General features: G+C 37.9%; 2 protein-coding genes and 1 long non-coding RNA gene across 5 annotated transcripts; 1 reads left to right on the top strand and 2 right to left on the bottom strand.

The window, feature by feature from the left end:
- Window positions 1–1,196: 1,196 nt before the first annotated feature.
- On the bottom strand, window positions 1,197–8,325 carry LOC141602709 (uncharacterized). The gene is made up of 10 exons (XM_074422844.1): window positions 7,721–8,325; window positions 6,644–7,619; window positions 4,865–5,380; window positions 4,585–4,763; window positions 4,364–4,492; window positions 3,795–3,941; window positions 3,019–3,697; window positions 2,332–2,509; window positions 1,819–2,079; window positions 1,197–1,727 (listed from the first exon to the last, which is right to left on the bottom strand). Exons 1-2 carry the CDS (start codon window positions 7,895–7,897, stop codon window positions 6,699–6,701), a joined length of 1,098 nt encoding a protein of 365 aa, XP_074278945.1. The 5' UTR covers window positions 7,898–8,325; the 3' UTR covers window positions 1,197–1,727; window positions 1,819–2,079; window positions 2,332–2,509; window positions 3,019–3,697; window positions 3,795–3,941; window positions 4,364–4,492; window positions 4,585–4,763; window positions 4,865–5,380; window positions 6,644–6,698.
- A 350-nt stretch (window positions 8,326–8,675) lies between these two features.
- Window positions 8,676–10,610, bottom strand: LOC141602710 (uncharacterized). 3 transcript variants are annotated; one of them, XR_012524628.1, is made up of 4 exons: window positions 10,514–10,610; window positions 10,373–10,414; window positions 9,062–9,103; window positions 8,676–8,752 (listed from the first exon to the last, which is right to left on the bottom strand). It is a non-coding gene; the product is annotated as an uncharacterized LOC141602710 (long non-coding RNA). The 3 variants fall into 3 exon arrangements; XR_012524627.1 differs by lacking the exon at window positions 8,676–8,752 and having other exon boundaries at window positions 8,906–9,103; XR_012524629.1 differs by lacking the exon at window positions 8,676–8,752 and having other exon boundaries at window positions 8,906–9,109.
- A 2,007-nt stretch (window positions 10,611–12,617) lies between these two features.
- LOC141601092 (uncharacterized) lies at window positions 12,618–15,143 on the top strand. Its single transcript, XM_074421357.1, has 4 exons — window positions 12,618–12,666; window positions 13,970–14,489; window positions 14,591–14,774; window positions 14,866–15,143. The coding sequence occupies exons 1-4, from the start codon at window positions 12,618–12,620 to the stop codon at window positions 15,052–15,054; spliced, it is 942 nt and encodes a 313-aa protein (XP_074277458.1). The 3' UTR covers window positions 15,055–15,143.
- The last annotated feature ends 6,311 nt before the right edge of the window (window positions 15,144–21,454 follow it).

Genomic DNA, 21,454 nt, shown 5'->3' on the forward strand with positions numbered 1-21,454 from the left:
GGATTTTGTCGGCTAACGGCATGAAGACAATTCCAATTGATTACGTTTCTACAAGATGGAAAAAGGATGCATTGCACTTCAGATTATCAGAATGTGATGGTGTACAAATGGAAACAAATAGTAGCGCTGATGCAAAAGAAGTTGCGATGGTGAAGTTGTGGTCGAAGTTCATTCAACCATTGGTTTACTTCGTGGCGCGAGTGAGACTGAAGTTGTGAACTTAAGCTCGTTAATTAGAGAGTTCAAGGAGAAACTTTTACCGTACAAGAAGGATTTAACAAAGCAACAGGAATTTGAGCAAATCCTTGGTTGCCCCCTTGATGACGAGGTAACAATACTTCCACCAAAACAATCGAAAAACAAAGGCGTGGTAAAAGAATGGTGTCGGCTAAGGCTAAAGCCATTGCCTTGGCTTCTAAGCCAAAGCGCATGTGTAATAATTGTAAACAAATGGCACACCACGATAAACGGAACTGCCCTAACCCATTCTCTCAGCATCCACCGTCTTCACCAAAGATCGAAGGAGTAGAAGAAGAAGAAGAAGAAGAGAAGAGAAGAAGAAGAAGAAGAAGAAGAAGAAGAAGAAGACGAAGACGACGAAGAAGAAGGATAGAGAAACTTAACATGTTGTAGTAGTAGGTAGTAGAAAAATACCCCCGTCTCAACAAATTATTTACAATCTTTTTTTCTTTAAAAGGTAAAAAATCTGGTGAGACGGAACGGGTATTTAATAGCTACCTTTTGTCTATTTTGATGGTGATTGCACCTTCCAGATTGTATAACTTCAGTAATATGGTGTGTGAAATTTGAAGCTAATGTTGTACAACTCTATGACATTATTTTGATGACTTCTGTTCATGGCAACATATTCAATATTTAAAAGTGGCTTTAAGAAGGAATTATAATTTCAGTGGCTTTAAGTACAACTCTTACCCATACATGGATAAATGTACTTCACAGAGTGTATAACTCTTGTTCAAAATTTGTATAACTCTTGTTATTTTTTGCAAAACTCATAATTGGCTAATAAAATTTGCCTTTAAATAACTGCAGTCATATGTTGTATAACTCTTGTACACAGTTTGTATAACTCTTGATGTTTTTTGTATAACTCTTGGCTGTCTAATAAATGTTGTATAACTCCTGCACATAATTTGAATAACTTTACTCCACAGAGTGTATAACTCTAACACTTATCTGTAAAACTTGGATTTTATTTATGACTAACCAAGATGATGTAGTAACAATCTATTCCAACAAGTTGTCTAAGTTGTTAAGGAGTTTCTTGACAACATTCTAGAGTTCCAAAAAAAGAGAATACAGAATCAAAGGGATCCATTCTATTTTTTCGCAAGTTTTTTATCTCCTCTCCGCGCTGCTTTCCGTCTGTTTTCTACTACCTTCAGAATCTGTAATTTATCGCCAATGAAACCATTGACCTTGGTCAGAACTCCTTCCCTGATGATGTTCATGTCAGCTAGGAGAAGCGTCGCTGCCAACTGGATCACCAAATATCGACGATTCACCTTCCTCTCGAGATCAACGTGAACAAAACTTTCACCCTCGTACATTAACATGTGCATCATGCAGAACAACCCAGACTCGGTGTCGTTTATCGTTTGCGGATGCCAGGCAAACTGGATCTGTCGGAACTGGAACGACGGTATGTCTTTCGCTCTGCTCTTCGCGTCGTCCCTAGCCTCCAAGTAGTCGCTCATGAAGCTCGCCTGGCAGAGACAAGAACGTCAAAAAGTGAGATTTGTGAAAGCCCCTATAACGCTTTTTAGTTGAACATAATTACAATTTAATTCCACTTACAATGACGTGACATGCTTTGCATATCTCCGATTGCCGCGGACTTGAATAGTACTTTATCGTCCGGAGATCAATCGTCCTAGAATTAAAGTTGATACACACACATGCATAATGCGCTTCAATCTTAATGGGTACAAAGATTAAATCCGCCTTCAAGCTGAAATCTTTGCCACAGTCGGTTCGGAAGACGTCCCACGTATGGTACAACATCTCGGTGTCCGGTGTTTGTTGGACAGGGTTTCGAACAAGGCTCAAGATTATATCCTGTTCAAGTAGCAGTATATGAATGAGGATACCGGTGGAGTTATAGGGGTTGTGCATTGGAGTTTCACAGTAACTCTTACAGCAAAATGAAGAATGCCTAAGTATATATCTTGGTTGTTAATAACTTCTCAAAACAAAATGTTTAACTCCAGGGAGGGTATGTATAACTTTATACTTACTCACCACTGTGAAAGTTTTTAAGAGGGTATGTCCAACTCTTATAACATAGTAAAGGATTGATTAGGACCATACCATATGACGGATACCGAAGAAAGACGAACGAAACATCGCGCAATCCTCTGCCTCCAATCGATTAAGCAACAAGGACCAACACTCAATAACTTTTTCATCCATTGGTGTCTCAGGGAGCATAGACAACATTTCCAACCTATTAATTGTTCCGTGCCGGCCGTAACTCACAAGTGGTTCACTGTAGTGCAGACAGAAGGTGTTAATCCAGGCTATGACGTATACTAAATGGGAAAGTAATCGCTATTAAAATCGCTGCATAAGTTCACCGATGAAACGTATGACTCCAAATTATAAATTGTACAACTCTGAGCATATTATGTATAATAATGTACGCACAAAAATGTATAACTCTAGCAATAGAAAGTATAACTCTGGCCATGTAATGTATAACTCTAGTCATAGAATGTATAACTCTGGCCATAAAATGTATAACTGTAAGCATAGAATGTATAATGAATTACTCCAGGTATAAATTGTATAACTGTGGGCATATATTGTATAACTCTATGTATGGAAACTAATTAGAAGTATAGTTATACGTATAACAATTAGAGTTTGACATCTAGGAACCAGAGTTATACATCTAGGAACCAGAGTTATACAAAAAAAGGTAGAATTCCAGTATGGAAATGTGTCTATATTGATATAGCTTAATATGATAAAACATTAGGATTTTAGACAGCTTACTCATTTGGATATTTGTAGTCATCAAGGAAAACGTAATCAGCCACTTGTTTGCGATACACCGGGATATCCCTAGTTAATGCCTTGTTCATCTTCAGCATTTTGGCGACCACGGCAAGGTTTGCGTCTGGTACCCCGCAATATTTGGTGCAACCAAGGCCATCGCCCTTACCCCGGGAGCGGCTATTAACGGTGAGAGGGCCCGCGGACGGCGTCCGGCCCAGGGCTACTTTGGAAGGTGGAGTCGGAAGGTTGAACCGACCTTAGAGCAAGGTCGTTTCGCAATCCCCATTCTCTCGGCGTTTCCAACACCTCTCTTCCTTCCACTTGTGTTGCCGGCTGTCCTCTGTTTATCACGCATCTCCTCCAATTCACGGTCTTTAAGCTCCTTAAAAGCTGTTACCCTGGATAACACATCTTCCCTGTCCTCGTTAATGTCACTGAGGACAAGGGTTGCAGCAATTTCCGCTCGCATAAGATCATTGCTTTCCTCAGTCCCTAGGGTACAATCGAATGGCTCTCCACGGTACAGCAACATATGAACCATGACGTACAGACCACAGTCATTGGCAGTATGTCCTGCTCCCTGCCAGTTGAATTTGATGTTGACAAAAGGGAACCCTTCAACTTTCTTGCCTTTGTCGAGCCCTTTGTAGGCCATATACTTTCCCATTGCATCAGCCTGGCGGAAGTTAGGCAAGGCGTTTAAAAGGGGAAGACGTATTAACAAATCAAATGGAGCTGATAATTAATCTAGTCACCAGTTTTATAAGTCTTACAGTAATACGCGCAATCCCTCCGTATGGTAATTTCAGAAGATCGTCCTCATAAGAACGGTTATCAAGATACTCGATCTGCTGAGAGCGGAAATTTATGCAAATGCAAGAGTAATGATCTTCATCGCCAGTGCTTACCGGGACGAAAACCTACAAACATGCACCAAAAATCTAAGAGTTTTAAAACATAATTAGCAGATTAGAGGCATACATATTGTGCGTAGTTGGAGTTATACAGTCTGTGCCCAGAGTTGTACATTATATGTGTAGAGTTGTACATTCAATTTCCAGAGTTAAACAGTATATTCTTGCAGTTGTACATTATGTATAATTCTGAAAGCTAAAGTTATATACTGTATAACTCTTGTCATAGGATGTATAACTCTAGCCCTAAAATCTATAACTGTAAGCATATACAGTGTAGTGTATAACTCCAGGTATTACTCTAGGTAAAACTCCATGCCTAACTCTAAAGCATATATTGTACAACTCTAAGCATATACTGTTAAACTCTACGAAAATAAAGCTCCCTTCCAGTATGTAAATGTCTCTATATTGATATCTGAGCTCACCATATCGGAGTCCAGTTGGAATGGACTAGTACACGACTCTTGCCACGTGTCCCACGAGTAACAAAAGCCTTCAGAATGATCAACAACCAAGTTTTTCTTCCTGCCTTGCCAAATTTCAATTGCTAGGGCCTATAAAAATGATAGACGGGGGTTGGCGGCTTGTATCATAAGTTACGTACGAGTTTGTCACAAAATAACTTGCGAAGTTCGAGCACACTTACAGCGTGAGATAGGCCAAAGAAAAACAGCGAAGTGGAAACAATTTGCGGTGTTCGCGTGCGTAAGCTGATTGAGTAGTCTGGACCAGTGATCGATGACATTTTTAATCTTTCCGGGCATCAACGACTGGAGATCAATACGCGTTATGCAGTTTGGACAGGGATATGTGACCAATTGTTCCCTACAAAGGATTAGCAAAATTGAGACACGCAGCAAGGGGATGCATTCATGGCCTGTTTGACTGTCGTATTGAAATATAGGTAAAACTTATATTTTACTTACGATTTTTTGTGGTCGTGGAATTCATCAAAGACATAATCCATTACATCCTTCCTCACCCTGAACACCGTCCTGAAACGTTCCTTGTTAAATCGCAACCACTGTGAGCATACGTCTTTGGTCGGGATCGGGTGCCCGCAATCCCGAGAACAACCTAGGTTCTCGGGTACAATGTCCATACACGGAAGGGGGCGGTTGAATGCGTAAGAACGGATGGTGGATCATGTCACATCGCGGCACATAAATAGGGGGTGGGAGTGGCGCAACAGGCTCAACCCTAGCATCTCTAATTTCAACTACCAAACCTTCTTTGGCAGCACCAATCGTTCGCTCCTCAACCCCGGCAAATGCCTCATTCAAATCTGCCGTGCTCATGAAAGTCAGAGGGATTTCATTTCCAGTACATTCCGTTGAAGGATCCCCCGGGGTGATCTCCGCACGGCCGACAACATCTACATTCCCACCCCCATTGTTAGAATGTTGTTCAACATTCTCAATTACATCCTTTTTAACAGTGGCCTGAATGAAAAATAACAAAATTAAACACCAAACGTATAACTCTGGCCATAAAATGTATAACTGTAAGCATAGAATGTATAACTCTGGCCATAAAATGTATAACTGTATACACTATATTGTATAACTATACTGTATAACTCTAGATATACCTCCAGCTATCTAATGTATAACTCCAAAGCATATATTGTATAACTCTAGTCATATACTGTATAACTGTAGTCATATACCAAAGCATAAATTGTATAACTCTAGTCATATACTGTATAACTGTAGGCATGAATGTATAATAACAAAATGTATAACATACACTATATTGTATAACTATCTTTGTATAACTCTAGATATAATCTAATGTATAACTCCAAAGCATATATTGTATAACTCTAGTCTTTGTATAATCGTATAACTCGCCACCAAACGTATAACGGCCATAAAATGTAAGCATAGAATGTATAACTCGGCCATAAAATGTATAATGTATACACTATATTGTATAACTATCTTGTATAACTCTAGATATACCTCCAGCTATCTAATGTATAACTCCAAAGCATATATTGTATAACTCTAGTCATATACTGTATAACTGTAGTCATATACCAAAGCATAAATTGTATAACTCTAGTCATATACTGTATAACTGTAGGCATGAATGAAAAATAACAAAATTAAACACCAAACGTATAACTCTGGCCATAAAATGTATAACTGTAAGCATAGAATGTATAACTCTGACCATAAAATGTATAACTGTATACACTATAATGTATAACTCTAGTCATATACTGTATATATTGTATAACTCCAAAGCATATATTGTATAACTCCAAAGCATATATTGTATAACTCTAGTCATATACTGTATAACTGTAGGCATGAATGAAAAATAACAAAATTAATCACCAAACGTATAACTCTGGCCATAAAATGTATAACTGTAAGCATAGAATGTATAACTCTGACCATAAAATGTATAACTGTATACACTATAATGTATAAATATACTGTATAACTCTAGATATACCTCCAGCTATCTAATGTATAACTCCAAAGCATATATTGTATAACTCTAGTCATTGTATAATCGTAGTCATATCTTGGTTAAGAGTTGTACCAACCGCCGTTGCAGTGGCACTACATTTACAAGGCTTCAACATAAGTTTCAACAAGGTTATACTTGATCAACATAGAGTTATACACGACCAATAAACAAAAAAAAAAACGATTGTATAAAAAGTATTTGTCGCAAATTAACAAACTTACCTCGCCACCAGAACCACTCCCGTACGCTGGATTTCCACGTGCAGCTTCCTTCATTTCAGCAGTAGAAAACAGACACTCCATCAATTCTTGTGTGTCCAAACCCAATTCTGGGACCGTAGATTTTTCCATCACCATATCGACGGTTGATTGTCGACAATCGTTCAACAATTTTCGGCAATCCCTCCCCATGAACTTGCTCATGCACCGCATCACCTACCACGGGCCGAGATTCAGCATTCTCTGACCGTCCGTCAGCTTGGCCTACAATGTCTGCTGCTCTTTCATGGTCAGTGTCTGCCAATCTTCCAACATTTTCAGCATTTTCATTCAATCCGTCCTCATGAACGTGCTCATGCCCCTCATCACCTGTCCAGAGGCGAGCCTCATCGTCCTTTGACGGTCCGATACATTCGTCAATTTCTTCCTCGGTGTAACTCGACTCCAACAACAGTTGCCTGACACTTGGGACGGGGCTGCACACAACTTGATCCTCTAACCCTGGGCTAGCAGGTGACGACGGCTTAGAAACGGCTGTATCACCTCCCACTTCCTCCATAATCTTTGACCACGAAACTGCAATTGATTTCGTTGGCGTGTCGGCTTTGACGGACTCTCGACGCGGCTCAACACGGGGGTTACCACCCCATCCACCCCCATCATTGCCGAGACTCTCAAGAACTTCACTGATTTGACGCGTAGATGCATCGATTCCGACAGTTTTTTTGGGAGGCTCAGTAACTACCTCTCCAAATTCAGGGGCGTTACCCACAGAAACCTTCAGCCTTTCTGCAATCTGTTCAGCTTCAGCGACGTACTTTTGAATCTTTTCACCCTCAAAGAATTCTTGAGAGGCCTGACTAGCATTTAGGCCCGTCGGATCACTAGTTACAGCTTTGATCCGTGCGGTTGCATCTGCATACCATGAATAGAACACAATAGCGTTCCTTTGCATTTGCAGATAAAGCTCGTGAGTACCCTGCATCCAAGAAGTACAGTAAGTTAGTTATATTATAATATATGGGTACGTTCAGCTGAAACAGAATCCATCTGCAGAAATATATAATAGTTTGCACTTACATCGACAGCCCTAGCTTTCAATTCCTGGTCATCCTCAACCCCTGCTGGTAGTTCTATCTGAATGAACTTCTTCTCAGAAGTTGGGCAGGGTTGAGGGGGTGTGGGGGCTGTTAGCAATGAGTATTTTGGGTTCACGCGGGCGCCGAGGCTGCTACATCGTCCACACTCTCCTTCCATAAGAGGGGTCTTGAAGGCACCTCGGATACCTGGTCTTAGACAAGGTTAAAGTACCCAATCCCCCTTGACCCACCTCAAATTTTACCCTCTCTACAAGCGAAGCTTCATCCCAATGTTTAATCAAAGGAAGATCACTATTACAAGGCTTACCCTTGTAATCATATCGCTGAAAGTAGCTTATCATGAGGAAGGGGATACACCCATTCAACATTGTTACCCCCTTTTACTGATCGACCCCGCTTTCACCGTCATGTCCAAAATATAAGAGCACCAGTCAAAATGCGGGATGGCTTTAGGATCTTCTACGACCCTTAATGACTTCCAATCTATCCCATTGTTTGGGGTGGGTGCGAGGAATGAAGACATACAGAACAACACAAATAGCCAAGCAAAATTGATCGTCCGCCTCCTCGTACTCCACAAGTTGCTTGTGAACTTTCCCTAAGGGTATAGCACTATTCCCTTTGGCCACCCCGTACGCTTCCCGCCATTTGTCCTTCAGCTCCTTATTCTCGGGGTCGGTGGACCCCTTCTGCGTGCTCACAGGCACCAAAGGGAGAGGGTTGGGTCCTAAAGGTAACAAGAAACAGTCATGCACGTCATGCTTACTGATCATAAACTCCTTCTTCCGCGAAGCCCTGAACACATATGAGTTGTCAGAGAAGGATTCCAAGAAACAGCGAACGTGTGCAAGTGGGAAGCTCCTAATCTTGAGCTCCAAAAGGCCACCAAACCCAATTTTCTTAACGGACACCGATCCTCATTAAGCTTTTCAATGAGAGAAACAAGTCTTTGAGGTCGACACGAAACCGTTATTTCATGCACCCTCTTTACCCTTGGCTTGGCCTCAACCATCTGGGGAAAAGCAAAGACAACACACAAAATTATACACACTGTACTTGCAATTATAGATATTTGGAACAAAGAAATAGACATACTGTGAATTAAAGTAATACAATAAATAGTCAGAGTTATACAAAATATAAGTAAAGTTATACATTCTGATAATAGAGTTATACAAAATATAAGTGAAGTTATACATTCTGATAATAGAGTTAATCAGAAAATATCAAGAGTTATACATTCTGACAGCAAAAGTTATTCAAAATGTAATCAGAGTTATACAACAAATGACAACAGTTATAAAAAGCTCAAACTTTGAACCTGGGAATCAGCTCCCTTCTCAGTACTTGGTGCATCATCCATCTGTAGCTGACAAATAAAAAGGGATTCAGATTATATAATGTGTAAAATTATATGTGTAACTTGAGCCATTAATGTATAACTCTATTAATAAAATGTATAACTCTAGTCATAGAATGTATAACTCTAGCCATGTAATAGAATGTATAACTCTAGCAATAGAATGTATAACTCTAGGCATAGAATGTATAACTCTGGCCATAAAATGTATAACTGTAAGCATAGAATGTATAACTCTATTATTAAAATGTATAACTCTAGTATTAAAATGTATAACTCTATTATTAAAATGTATAACTCTAGTCATAGAATGTATAACTCTATTATTAAAATGTATAACTCTAGTCATAGAATGTCTAACTGTAAGCAATAGAATGTATAACTCTAGGCATAGAATGTATAACTCTAGCCATAAAATGTATAACTGTAAGCATAGAATGTATAACTCTATTATTAAAATGTATAACTCTAGTATTAAAATGTATAACTCTATTATTAAAATGTATAACTCTAGTCATAGAATGTATAACTCTATTATTAAAATGTATAACTCTAGTCATAGAATGTCTAACTGTAAGCAATAGAATGTATAACTCTAGGCATAGAATGTATAACTCTGGCCATAAAATGTATAACTGTAAGCATAGAATGTATAACTCTATTATTAAAATGTATAACTCTAGTATTAAAATGTATAACTCTATTATTAAAATGTATAACTCTAGTCATAGAATGTCTAACTCTGGCCATACATTGTATAACTCCAGTTATACATTATGACAGCAGAAGTTATTCAACATGTAATCAGAGTTATACAACAAATGATTGCGATAAAATGTATAACTCTAGCAATAGAAAGTATAACTCTGGCCATGTAATAGAATGTATAACTCTGGCCATAAAATGTATAACTCTAGTCATAGAATGTATAACTCTGGCCATGTAATAGAATGTATAACTCTAGCAATAGAATGTATAACTCTAGTCATAGAATGTATAACTACGGTCATAAAATGTATAATCTGTAAGCATAGAATGTATAATGAATAACTCCAGGTATAAATTGTATAACTGTAGGCATATATTGTATAACTCTATGTATGGAAACTAATTAGAAGTATAGTCATACATATAACAATTAGAGTTTGACATCTAGGAACCAGAGTTATACATCTAGGAACCAGAGTTATACATATTGAGTACTAAAGTTATACATCTAGTAAGCAGAGTTAGACATCTAGTAACGTATAAATCAAAATCAAAACTTTTAACCTGGATATCAACTCCCGTGTCAATACTTTCTACAACATCCATCTGTAGATGACCAACAATTGGGATTAGAGTTATACAGATATTTAATTGAAGTTACAAATCATTCTGTAAGAGTTATACCAACAAGACGAGATTTTTTACCTTCGATTCAGATTTCTTGGAAGATTTCTTGGCATTTTTCTTGGCAAAAACCATTGTTAATTATAAAATGACCTCGAATTTGTTCTGCACAACCATAATTAACAATTGAACAAATAAACATCACCAAACCCATAATTGCAGATTGAAAAATCAAATGAACTCTTTTTATGATAGTTTAACAAAGGCAATAATTAACAAAAAACAAACTACAAATCACTAAATAGGGAATGGAGAAAATACCTTATAAAAATGGAGACAAAGTAGTTTGCACGCGACTTGGTATTAATTTGTATTAATTTGTTCTGATGAAAATGGCGTTTGTTGGGATGGACTTAATTGGTAATGATGAAAATGGAGTTATCAGAATTGTGAAGAAAGAAAAGGAAGACGAAATGACAGGAAATAGAGGGAAAACACAAATACCCGCAAGTTGTTTTGAATTGTCTAGAAAATGAGGAGGAAATGATCATTGGTGATGGATAAACAGTGTTGCATGCATGGGTTAGTGGGTAAGAGGAGAGAGGTAAATCAAAAATATTAGTTTAATGGGGTTTAGTGGGGTTTGACTGCCAAATCGTGGCCATTGCTTTGCTTGATCCAACCGTCCACATTAGGACTTATGGACTTAATATATGTAAGGACCTTAGTTGATCTCTTCTCTATATATATATATATATATATATATATATATATATATATAAAATTGGGTTGAAACGATGTGGATGCGCCACGTGTCAACCGAGCCTTAAATACACGTATTAATTACAGCTGAACATTAAATATAAACATAATAAATGCGGTATAAATCTCAGCAAAATATTAATTGTAGTTTAATAAATTATATTATAACATTATATTAAATAATTACGGTGATTTGATTCTAAATTTACAAAAAAGTTATTTTGATAAAAATTATAAAATGTAAATAATTACGTTCATTGTGAAAAATGCTTTCAATTGAGTATAATTTTCATTATATTTTTTGAAATATTTATTTTGATATGTAGAGATGATTAAAGTGAGTGTCTCACAATGTTTTACATTTACGTAAAAAAACATTTTGAAAAAGTTATAAAACTTAGACTATTATATCCATTAAGAAAAATATATTTGGAAGAGTCATCTATAAAATATAATTAAAAGGCTAATGTGACATGGCAAATTAATTGTGACGTGGCAAATGTGACATGGCAAATTAATTGTGACGTGGCAAATGTGACATGGCAAATTAAATTTGACATGGCAAATTAAATTGTGACGTGGCATGTGACATGGCAAATTAATGTAACATTATTATTATTCTTAAATTATATATGTTTATTAAATACTCCATATGACATTAATATTATTATTATTGTTATTATTGTTGTTATTATTATTATTATTATTATTATTATTATTATTATTATTATTATTATTATTATTATTATTATTATTATTATTATTATTATTATTATTATTATTATTATTATTATTATTATTATTATTATTATTATTATTATTATTATTTTGCAGGAAAAGTATCTCCATTTTATTCTTCCATAGAGGAAATATAAAAAGGAGTAATCTTACAAGATCTATCCCTAATGTGACCTTCAAGAAGGCTAAAACAACTCAACTATTCATGTTCTCTAGTACATCATTTGAGTCTATGCCTTTGCTTTGAGCAATGAGATGGATGCCTACAATATACTTGATGTGCCGAATTAAGAGATCAGCTTGCCTTTCCTGCCCCTTAAAAATTCAAAGATTTCTCTCCTGCCAGATGTGATTAATAGCAACTGTCAGACTGGATAGGAACCATGCATGCTTCCAATGCCTACGATGCTTTCGACTTTGCCCCCATCTTAACTCCCGTATCAAATTCATACTTGGACGATGAATCTTCATCCAACTAAGTAAGCTCTCCCAAATTCAGAGAATGCTGAATCTCGGCCCGTGGTAGGTGATGCGGTGCATGAGCAAGTTCATGGGGAGGGATTGCCAGAAATTGTTGAACGATTGTCAGACAATCAACCGTCAGATATGGTGATGGAAAAATCTACGGTCCCGAGGTGGGTTTGGACACACAAGAATTGATGGAGTGTCTGTTTTCTCTTTTGAAATGAAGGAAGCCGCACGTGGAAATCCAACGGGAGTGGTTCGGTGGCGAGGTAAGTTTGTTAATTTGCGACAAATACTTTTTATACAATCGTTTTTTTTTTTGTTTATTGGTCGTGTATAACTCTATGTTGATCAAGTATAACCTTGTTGAAACTTATGTTGAAGCCTTGTAAATGTAGTGCCACTGCAACGGCCGGTTGGTACAACTCTTAACCAGTATATGACTACAGTTATACAGTGTATGACTAGAGTTATACAATATATGCTTTGGAGTTATACATTAGATAGCTGGAGGTATATCTAGAGTTATACAAAGATATTTATACATTATAGTGTATACAGATTATACATTTTATGGTCGAGTTATACATTCTATGCTTACGAGTTATACATTTTATGGCGAGTTATACGTTTGGTGATTAATTTTGTTATTTTTCATTCATGCCTACAGTTATACAGTATATGACTAGAGTTATACAATATATGCTTTGGAGTTATACAATATATGCTTTGGAGTTATACAATATATACAGTATATGACTAGAGTTATACATTATAGTGTATACAGTTATACATTTTATGGTCAGAGTTATACATTCTATGCTTACAGTTATACATTTTATGGCCAGAGTTATACGTTTGGTGTTTAATTTTGTTATTTTTCATTCATGCCTACAGTTATACAGTATATGACTAGAGTTATACAATTTATGCTTTGGTATATGACTACAGTTATACAGTATATGACTAGAGTTATACAATATATGCTTTGGAGTTATACATTAGATAGCTGGAGGTATATCTAGAGTTATACAGTATAGTTATACAATATAGTGTATACAGTTATACATTTTATGGCCAGAGTTATACATTCTATGCTTACAGTTATACATTTTATGGCCAGAGTTATACGTTTGGTGGCCAGAGTTATACAGTTATACAGTATATGACTAGAGTTATACAATATATGCTTTGGAGTTATACATTAGATAGCTGGAGGTATATCTAGAGTTATACAGTATAGTTATACAATATAGTGTATACAGTTATACATTTTATGGCCAGAGTTATACATTCATGCCTACAGTTATACAGTATATGACTAGAGTTATACAATTTATGCTTTGGTATATGACTACAGTTATACAGTATATGACTAGAGTTATACAATATATGCTTTGGAGTTATACATTAGATAGCTGGAGGTATATCTAGAGTTATACAAAGATATAGTTATACAATATAGTGTATACGATTATACATTTTATGGCCGATATACATTCTATGCTTACAGTTATACATTTTATGGCCGAGTTATACGTTTGGTGTTTAATTTTGTTATTTTTCATTCAGCCACCTTTGTTAAAAAGGATGTAATTGAGAATGTTGAACAACATTCTAACAATGGGGGTGGGAATGTAGATGTTGTCGGCCGTGCGGAGATCACCCCGGGGGATCCTTCAACGGAATGTACTGGAAATGAAATCCCTCTGACTTTCATGAGCACGGCAGATTTGAATGAGGCATTTGCCGGGGTTGAGGAGCGAACGATTGGTGCTGCCAAAGAAGGTTTGGTAGTTGAAATTAGAGATGCTAGGGTTGAGCCTGTTGCGCCACTCCCACCCCCTATTTATGTGCCGCGATGTGACATGATCCACCATCCGTTCTTACTGCATTCAACTGCCCCCCTTCCGTGTATGGACATTGTACCTGAGAACCTAGGTTGTTCTCAGGATTGCGGGGCACCCGATCCTGACCAGCACGTATGCTCACAGTGGTTGCGATTTAACAAGGAACGTTTCAGGACGGTGTTCAGGGTGAGGAAGGATGTAATGGATTATGTCTTTGATGAATTCCACGACCACAAAAAATCGTAAGTAAAATATAAGTTTTACCTATATTTCAATACGACAGTCAAACAGGCCATGAATGCATCCCCTTGCTGCGTGTCTCAATTTTGCTAATCCTTTGTAGGGAACAATTGGTCACATATCCCTGTCCAAACTGCATAACGCGTATTGATCTCCAGTCGTTGATGCCCGGGAAACAGATTCTGGGAAATGTCATCGACTGCTGGTCTGTACTACTCAATCAGCTTACGCACGCGAACACCGCAGCTGTTTCCACTTCGCGCTGTTTCTTTGGCCTATCTCACGCTGTAAGTGTGCTCGAACTTCGCAAGTTATTTTGTGACAAACTGTACGTAACTTATGATACAAGCTGCCAACCCCCGTCTATCATTTTTATAGGCCCTAGCAATTGAAATTTGGCAAGGCAGGAAGAAAAACTTGGTTGTTGATCATTCTGAAGGCTTTTGTTACTCGTGGGACACGTGGCAAGAGTCGTGTACTAGTCCATTCCAACTGGACTCCGATATGGTGAGCTCAGATATCAATATAGAGACATTTACATACTGGAAGGGAGCTTTATTTTCGTAGAGTTTAACAGTATATGCTTAGAGTTGTACAATATATGCTTTAGAGTTAGGCATGGAGTTTTACCTAGAGTAATACTCGGAGTTATACACTACACATGTATATGCTTACAGTTATAGATTTTAGGGCTAGAGTTATACATCCTATGACAAGAGTTATACAGTATATAACTTTAGCTTTCAGAATTATACATAATGTACAACTGCAAGAATATACTGTTTAACTCTGGAAATTGAATGTACAACTCTACACATATAATGTACAACTCTGGGCACAGACTGTATAACTCCAACTACGCACAATATGTATGCCTCTAATCTGCTAATTATGTTTTAAAACTCTTAGATTTTTGGTGCATGTTTGTAGGTTTTCGTCCCGGTAAGCACTGGCGATGAAGATCATTACTCTTGCATTTGCATAAATTTCCGCTCTCGTGCAGATCGAGTATCTTGATAACCGTTCTTATGAGGACGATCTTCTGAAATTACCATACGGAGGGATTGCGCGTATTCATCGTAAGACTTATAAAACTGGTGACTAGATTAATTATCGCTCCATTTGATTTGTTAATACGTCTTCCCCTTTTAAACGCCTTGCCTAACTTCCGCCGGTGATGCAATGGGAAAGTATATGGCCTACAAAGGGCTCGACAAAGGCAAGAAAGTTGAAGGGTTCCCTTTTGTCAACATCAAATTCAAGGCAGGGAGCGGGACATACCGCCAATGATCGTGGTCCGTACGTCATGGTTCATATGTTCTGTACATCGTGGAGAGCCATTCGATTGTACCATAGGGACCGAGGAAAGCAATGATCTTATGCGGCGGAAATTGCTGCAACCCTTGTCCTCGTGACATTAACGAGGACAGGGAAGATGTGTTATCCAGGGTAACAGCTTTTAAGGAGCTTAAAGACCGTGAATTGGAGGAGATGCGTGATAAACAGAGAGGATGTGCAAGCAACACAAGTGGAAGGAAGAGAGGTGTTGGAAACGCCGGAGAGAACGATTCTGCGAAACGACCTTGCTCTAAGGTCGTTCAACCTTCCAGACTCCACCTTCCAAAGTAGCCCGGGGCCGGACGCCGTCCGTCGGGCCCTCTCTTTTGTTAATAGCCGCTCCGGGGTAAGGGCGATGGCCTTGGTTGCACCAAATATTGCGGGGTACAGGACGCAAACCTTGCCGTGGTCGCCAAAATGTGAAGATGAACAAGGCATTAACTAGGGATATCCCGGTGTATCGCAAACAAGTGGCTGATTACGTTTTCCTTGATGACTACAAATATCCAAATGAGTAAGCTGTCTAAAATCCTAATGTTTTATCATATTAAGCTATATCAATATAGACACATTTCCATACTGGAATTCTACCTTTTTTTGTATAACTCTGGTTCCTAGATGTATAACTCTGGTTCCTAGATGTCAAACTCTAATTGTTATACGTATAACTATACTTCTAATTAGTTTCCATACATAGAGTTATACAATATATGCCCACAGTTATACAATTTATACCTGGAGTAATTCATTATACATTCTATGCTTACAGTTATACATTTTATGGCCAGAGTTATACATTCTATGACTAGAGTTATACATTACATGGCCAGAGTTATACTTTCTATTGCTAGAGTTATACATTTTTGTGCGTACAGTTATACATAATATGCTCAGAGTTGTACAATTTATAATTTGGAGTCATACGTTTCATCAGTGAACTTATGCAGCGATTTTAATAGCAGTTACTTTCCCATTTAGTATACGTCATAGCCTGATTAACACCTTCTGTCTGCACTACAGTGAACCACTTGTGAGTTACGGCCGGCACGGAACAATTAATAGGTTGGAAATGTTGTCTATGCTCCCTGAGACACCAATGGATGAAAAAGTTATTGAGTGTTGGTCCTTGTTGCTTAATCGATTGGAGGCAGAGGATTGCGCGATGTTTCGTTCGTCTTTCTTCGGTATCCGTCATATGGTATGGTCCTAATCAATCCTTTACTATGTTATAAGAGTTGGACATACCCTCTTAAAAACTTTCACAGTGGTGAGTAAGTATAAAGTTATACATACCCTTCCTGGAGTTAAACATTTTGTTTTGAGAAGTTATTAACAACCAGTATATACTTAGGCATTCTTCATTTTGCTGTAAGAGTTACTGTGAAACTCCAATGCACAACCCCTATAACTCCACCGGTATCCTCATTCATATACTGCTACTTGAACAGGATATAATCTTGAGCCTTGTTCGAAACCCTGTCCAACAAACACCGGACACCGAGATGTTGTACCATACGTGGGACGTCTTCCGAACCGACTGTGGCAAAGATTTCAGCTTGAAGGCGGATTTAATCTTTGTACCCATTAAGATTGAAGCGCATTATGCATGTGTGTGTATCAACTTTAATTCTAGGACGATTGATCTCCTGGACAGTAAGTACTATTCAAGTCCGCGGCAATCGGAGATATGCAAAGCATGTCACGTCATTGTAAGTGGAATTAAATTGTAATTATGTTCAACTAAAAAGCGTTATAGGGGCTTTCACAAATCTCACTTTTTGACGTTCTTGTCTCGCCAAAGCGAGCTTCATGAGCGACTACTTGGAGGCTAGGGACGACGCGAAGAGAGCGAGAGCGAAAGACATACCGTCGTTCAGTTCCGACAGATCCAGTTTGCCTGGCATCCGCAAACGATAAACGACACCGAGTCCGGGTTGTTCCGCATGATGCACATGTTAATGTACGAGGGTGAAAGTTTTGTTCACGTTGATCTCGAGAGGAAGGTGAATCGTCGATATTTGGTGATCCGGTTAGCGGCGACGCTTCTCCTAGCGACATGAACATCATCGGGAAGGAGTTTCGACCAAGGTCAATGGTTTCATTGGCGATAAATTACTGATTCTCGAAGGTAGTAGAAAAAGACGGAAAGCGGCGCGGAGAGGAGATAAAAAACTTGCGAAAAATAGAATGGATCCCTTTGATTCTCGTATTCTCTTTTTTGGAACTCTAGAATGTTGTCAAGAAACTCCTTAACAACTTAGACAACTTGTTGGAATAGATTGTTACTACATCATCTTGGTTAGTCATAAATAAAATCCAAGTTTTACAGATAAGTGTTAGAGTTATACACTCTGTGGAGTAAAGTTATTCAAATTATGTGCAGGAGTTATACAACATTTATTAGACAGCCAAGAGTTATACAAAAAACATCAAGAGTTATACAAACTGTGTACAAGAGTTATACAACATATGACTGCAGTTATTTAAAGGCAAATTTTATTAGCCAATTATGAGTTTTGCAAAAAATAACAAGAGTTATACAAATTTTGAACAAGAGTTATACACTCTGTGAAGTACATTTATCCATGTATGGGTAAGAGTTGTACTTAAAGCCACTGAAATTATAATTCCTTCTTAAAGCCACTTTTAAATATTGAATATGTTGCCATGAACAGAAGTCATCAAAATAATGTCATAGAGTTGTACAACATTAGCTTCAAATTTCACACACCATATTCGAAGTTATACAACTGGAAGGTGCAATCACCATCAAAATAGACAAAAGGTAGCTATTAAATACCCGTTCCGTCTCACTCACAGATTTTTACCTTTTAAAGAAAAAAAGATTGTAAATAATTTGTTGAGACGGGGGTATTTTTCTACTACCTACTACTACAACATGTTAAGTTTCTCTATCCTTCTTCTTCGTCGTCTTCGTCTTCTTCTTCTTCTTCTTCTTCTTCTTCTTCCTCTTCCTCTTCTTCTTCTTCTACTCCTTCAGATGCTGGTGAAGACGGTGGATGCTCAGAGAATGGGTTAGGACAGTTCCGTTTATCGTGGTGTGCCATTTGTTTACAGTTATTACACATGCGCTTTGGCTTAGAAGCCAAGGCAATGGCTTTAGCCTTAGCTGACACCATTCTTTTACCACTGCCTTTGTTTTTCGATTGTTTTGGTGGAAGTATTGTTACCTCGTCACTGGCGGGGCAACCAAGGATTTGCTCAAATTCCTGTTGCTTTGTTAAATCCTTCTTGTACGGTAAAAGTTTCTCCTTGAACTCTCTAATTAACGAGCTTAAGTTCACAACTTCAGTCTCACTCGCGCCACGAAGTAAACCAATGGTTGAATGAACTTCTGACCACAACTTCACCATCGCAACTTCTTTTGCATCAGCGCTACTATTTGTTTCCATTTGTACACCATCACATTCTGATAATCTGAAGTGCAATGCATCCTTTTTCCATCTTGTAGAAACGTAATCAACTGGAATTGTCTTCATGCCGTTAGCCGACAAAATCCCGGACTATATGTAAACACGTAAATCCCATCCTTTCAAACATCATACAGCTGCACTGTGTAGCCTGTGTCCCTGTAATCCAATTAAATTATGCAGTTAGTAGTCTTATACATATAACAATAAGAGTTAAACATTATCACGCAGAGTTATACATATGGCAACAAGAGTTATACGTTAAAGCTACGATTATTCAAACTAAATTCGAGTTATACTACAAATAGTGCATAGATTCGGTGAAAAATTGAATAAGTTCTAATGTTATTCGAAAGTAGATTTATACATATGGCAACAAGAGTTATACATTCTGAAAGCTAAAGTTATTCAAAATGTAATCAGAGTTATACGACAAATGACAACAGTTCATTGAAAAATTGAATTTCTAATGTTATTCTGAAGGTAGAGTTATACATATGGCAACAAGAGTTATACATTCTGCAAGTAGAGTTATGCATATAATAAGAAAAGTTATACATTCAGAAAACTTAAGTTATTCAACATGTCGATTTTTATACGGTGATAATCTGCAGTTCATCGAACAATTGTATAACTTCTATGTTCAGACAATGTAACTTTGGTACTATTTCTAGCAACTTCAGCCAACTACTACATAAAGTTGATGCCAAAATGTTGTTACCTGGGTTGTACTCTACGTTGAAACTTTTCCTTCTGATTGAATCCTTTACGACAGTCACTTCAACTCCATCGACTTCAGCATAGCCGACACTCTTACATGTATCGGTTGAGCAAATGACCTCTAGTTGGAAATCCTTGAAAACCTCACGGGTATAAACATCCGACGCATATTCCTCTATGGGTATATGCGTCCCCATTGCCGGTGTTGAGTGTCGGTTTTCATGGTCAAGTCTCTTCTGCGTATGCCGTTGATGGTCCATAGCGCTTTCAAAACGCATCCAAAACTCCACTAACGTACCTGACTTCTGTTCGAACTTCTTAAAAAAACTATTAGTGCTCTCTGATCTCTGGGTTGTCCTCATTACACCACCTATGTTCAAGTCCCTGCAATGTGCCATCACCCATTGGCTCCTTTTATCGTACGCTTCAGAAACCGGTCTTCGTTCACAAGACCATGCGCTTCCATTATTTCTCGCCCACCTAGCGTCAAAGTCGTGCGCTTCGATGTTGTCGTCCCATACAATGTTGTTCAATTTCTGAATGAACTCCTTATAATCCTCCCTTGTCACCCCGACCTTTGATGGCACCTTGTTCATTATATGCCACATGCAAAATCGGTGGCGTGCGATCTTGAAAGCAAGGGGTACGGCCTTAATAATGCCCGGACAACGATCCGTGATAATGTACTTGGGTTCCTTTCCTCCCATGGCATTCGAAACCCGTTGAAAACCCACTGGAAGGATTCATGGTCTTCATGGGCAATCAATGCCCCACAGAATGTCACTGACCGCTTATGGTGATCTATGCCAGTGAATGGCGTGAAAATCATATCGTACTTGTTTGTTGAGTACGTTGGGTCGTACGACACTGCATCTCCAAAAACGGAGTAGTTTCTTCTAGCGGTTCTGTCAGCCCATATTGCGCTTCAAGGTCGTTATCCTTATCAACTTCATAATCAAAATAAAACCCCCGCCTATTTTGTGCCATATTCTTGAACCGGTCAATGAACAATTGACCGTCCCGTTTATGGATGAAGCACTTCACATCTCGGTGGAAGTTCTTAAAATCAGTTAAGGATGCACCAATGTTCTCGAACCCGTTTACGAACTCCTTACACATGTTGTACGTCCTTGTTGCTCCTATCCTCAACTGCAGTGGACAACAAATCCTTATCGGTCTTTGATTAATAACCAAGAATTCCTCAACTATAACCCTTTCAGCTATTCTTATAACTTCTTATTATTTATAACTTTTAGGTTTACATAACTTTATCATCTCCGTGAATAACTTCAGAAGTTTGCCATTTAATTAGTGGATGTTTGTTTAATAGTAAACTAACCCTGGAGTTGTACATTATCAAGTACTTGTGAAAATCTTCTATGTTCCGCGACATCTTTCAAATCGACGATCCTCACTCGATACAAGCTCGTGATTATGCCCCATGTGGAATCGGTCAATTACTAGTAATCCATTCTTCA

Source organism: Silene latifolia, chromosome 9 (genome assembly GCF_048544455.1).
Source record: "Silene latifolia isolate original U9 population chromosome 9, ASM4854445v1, whole genome shotgun sequence".
Classification (NCBI taxonomy): Eukaryota; Viridiplantae; Streptophyta; class Magnoliopsida; order Caryophyllales; family Caryophyllaceae; genus Silene; species Silene latifolia.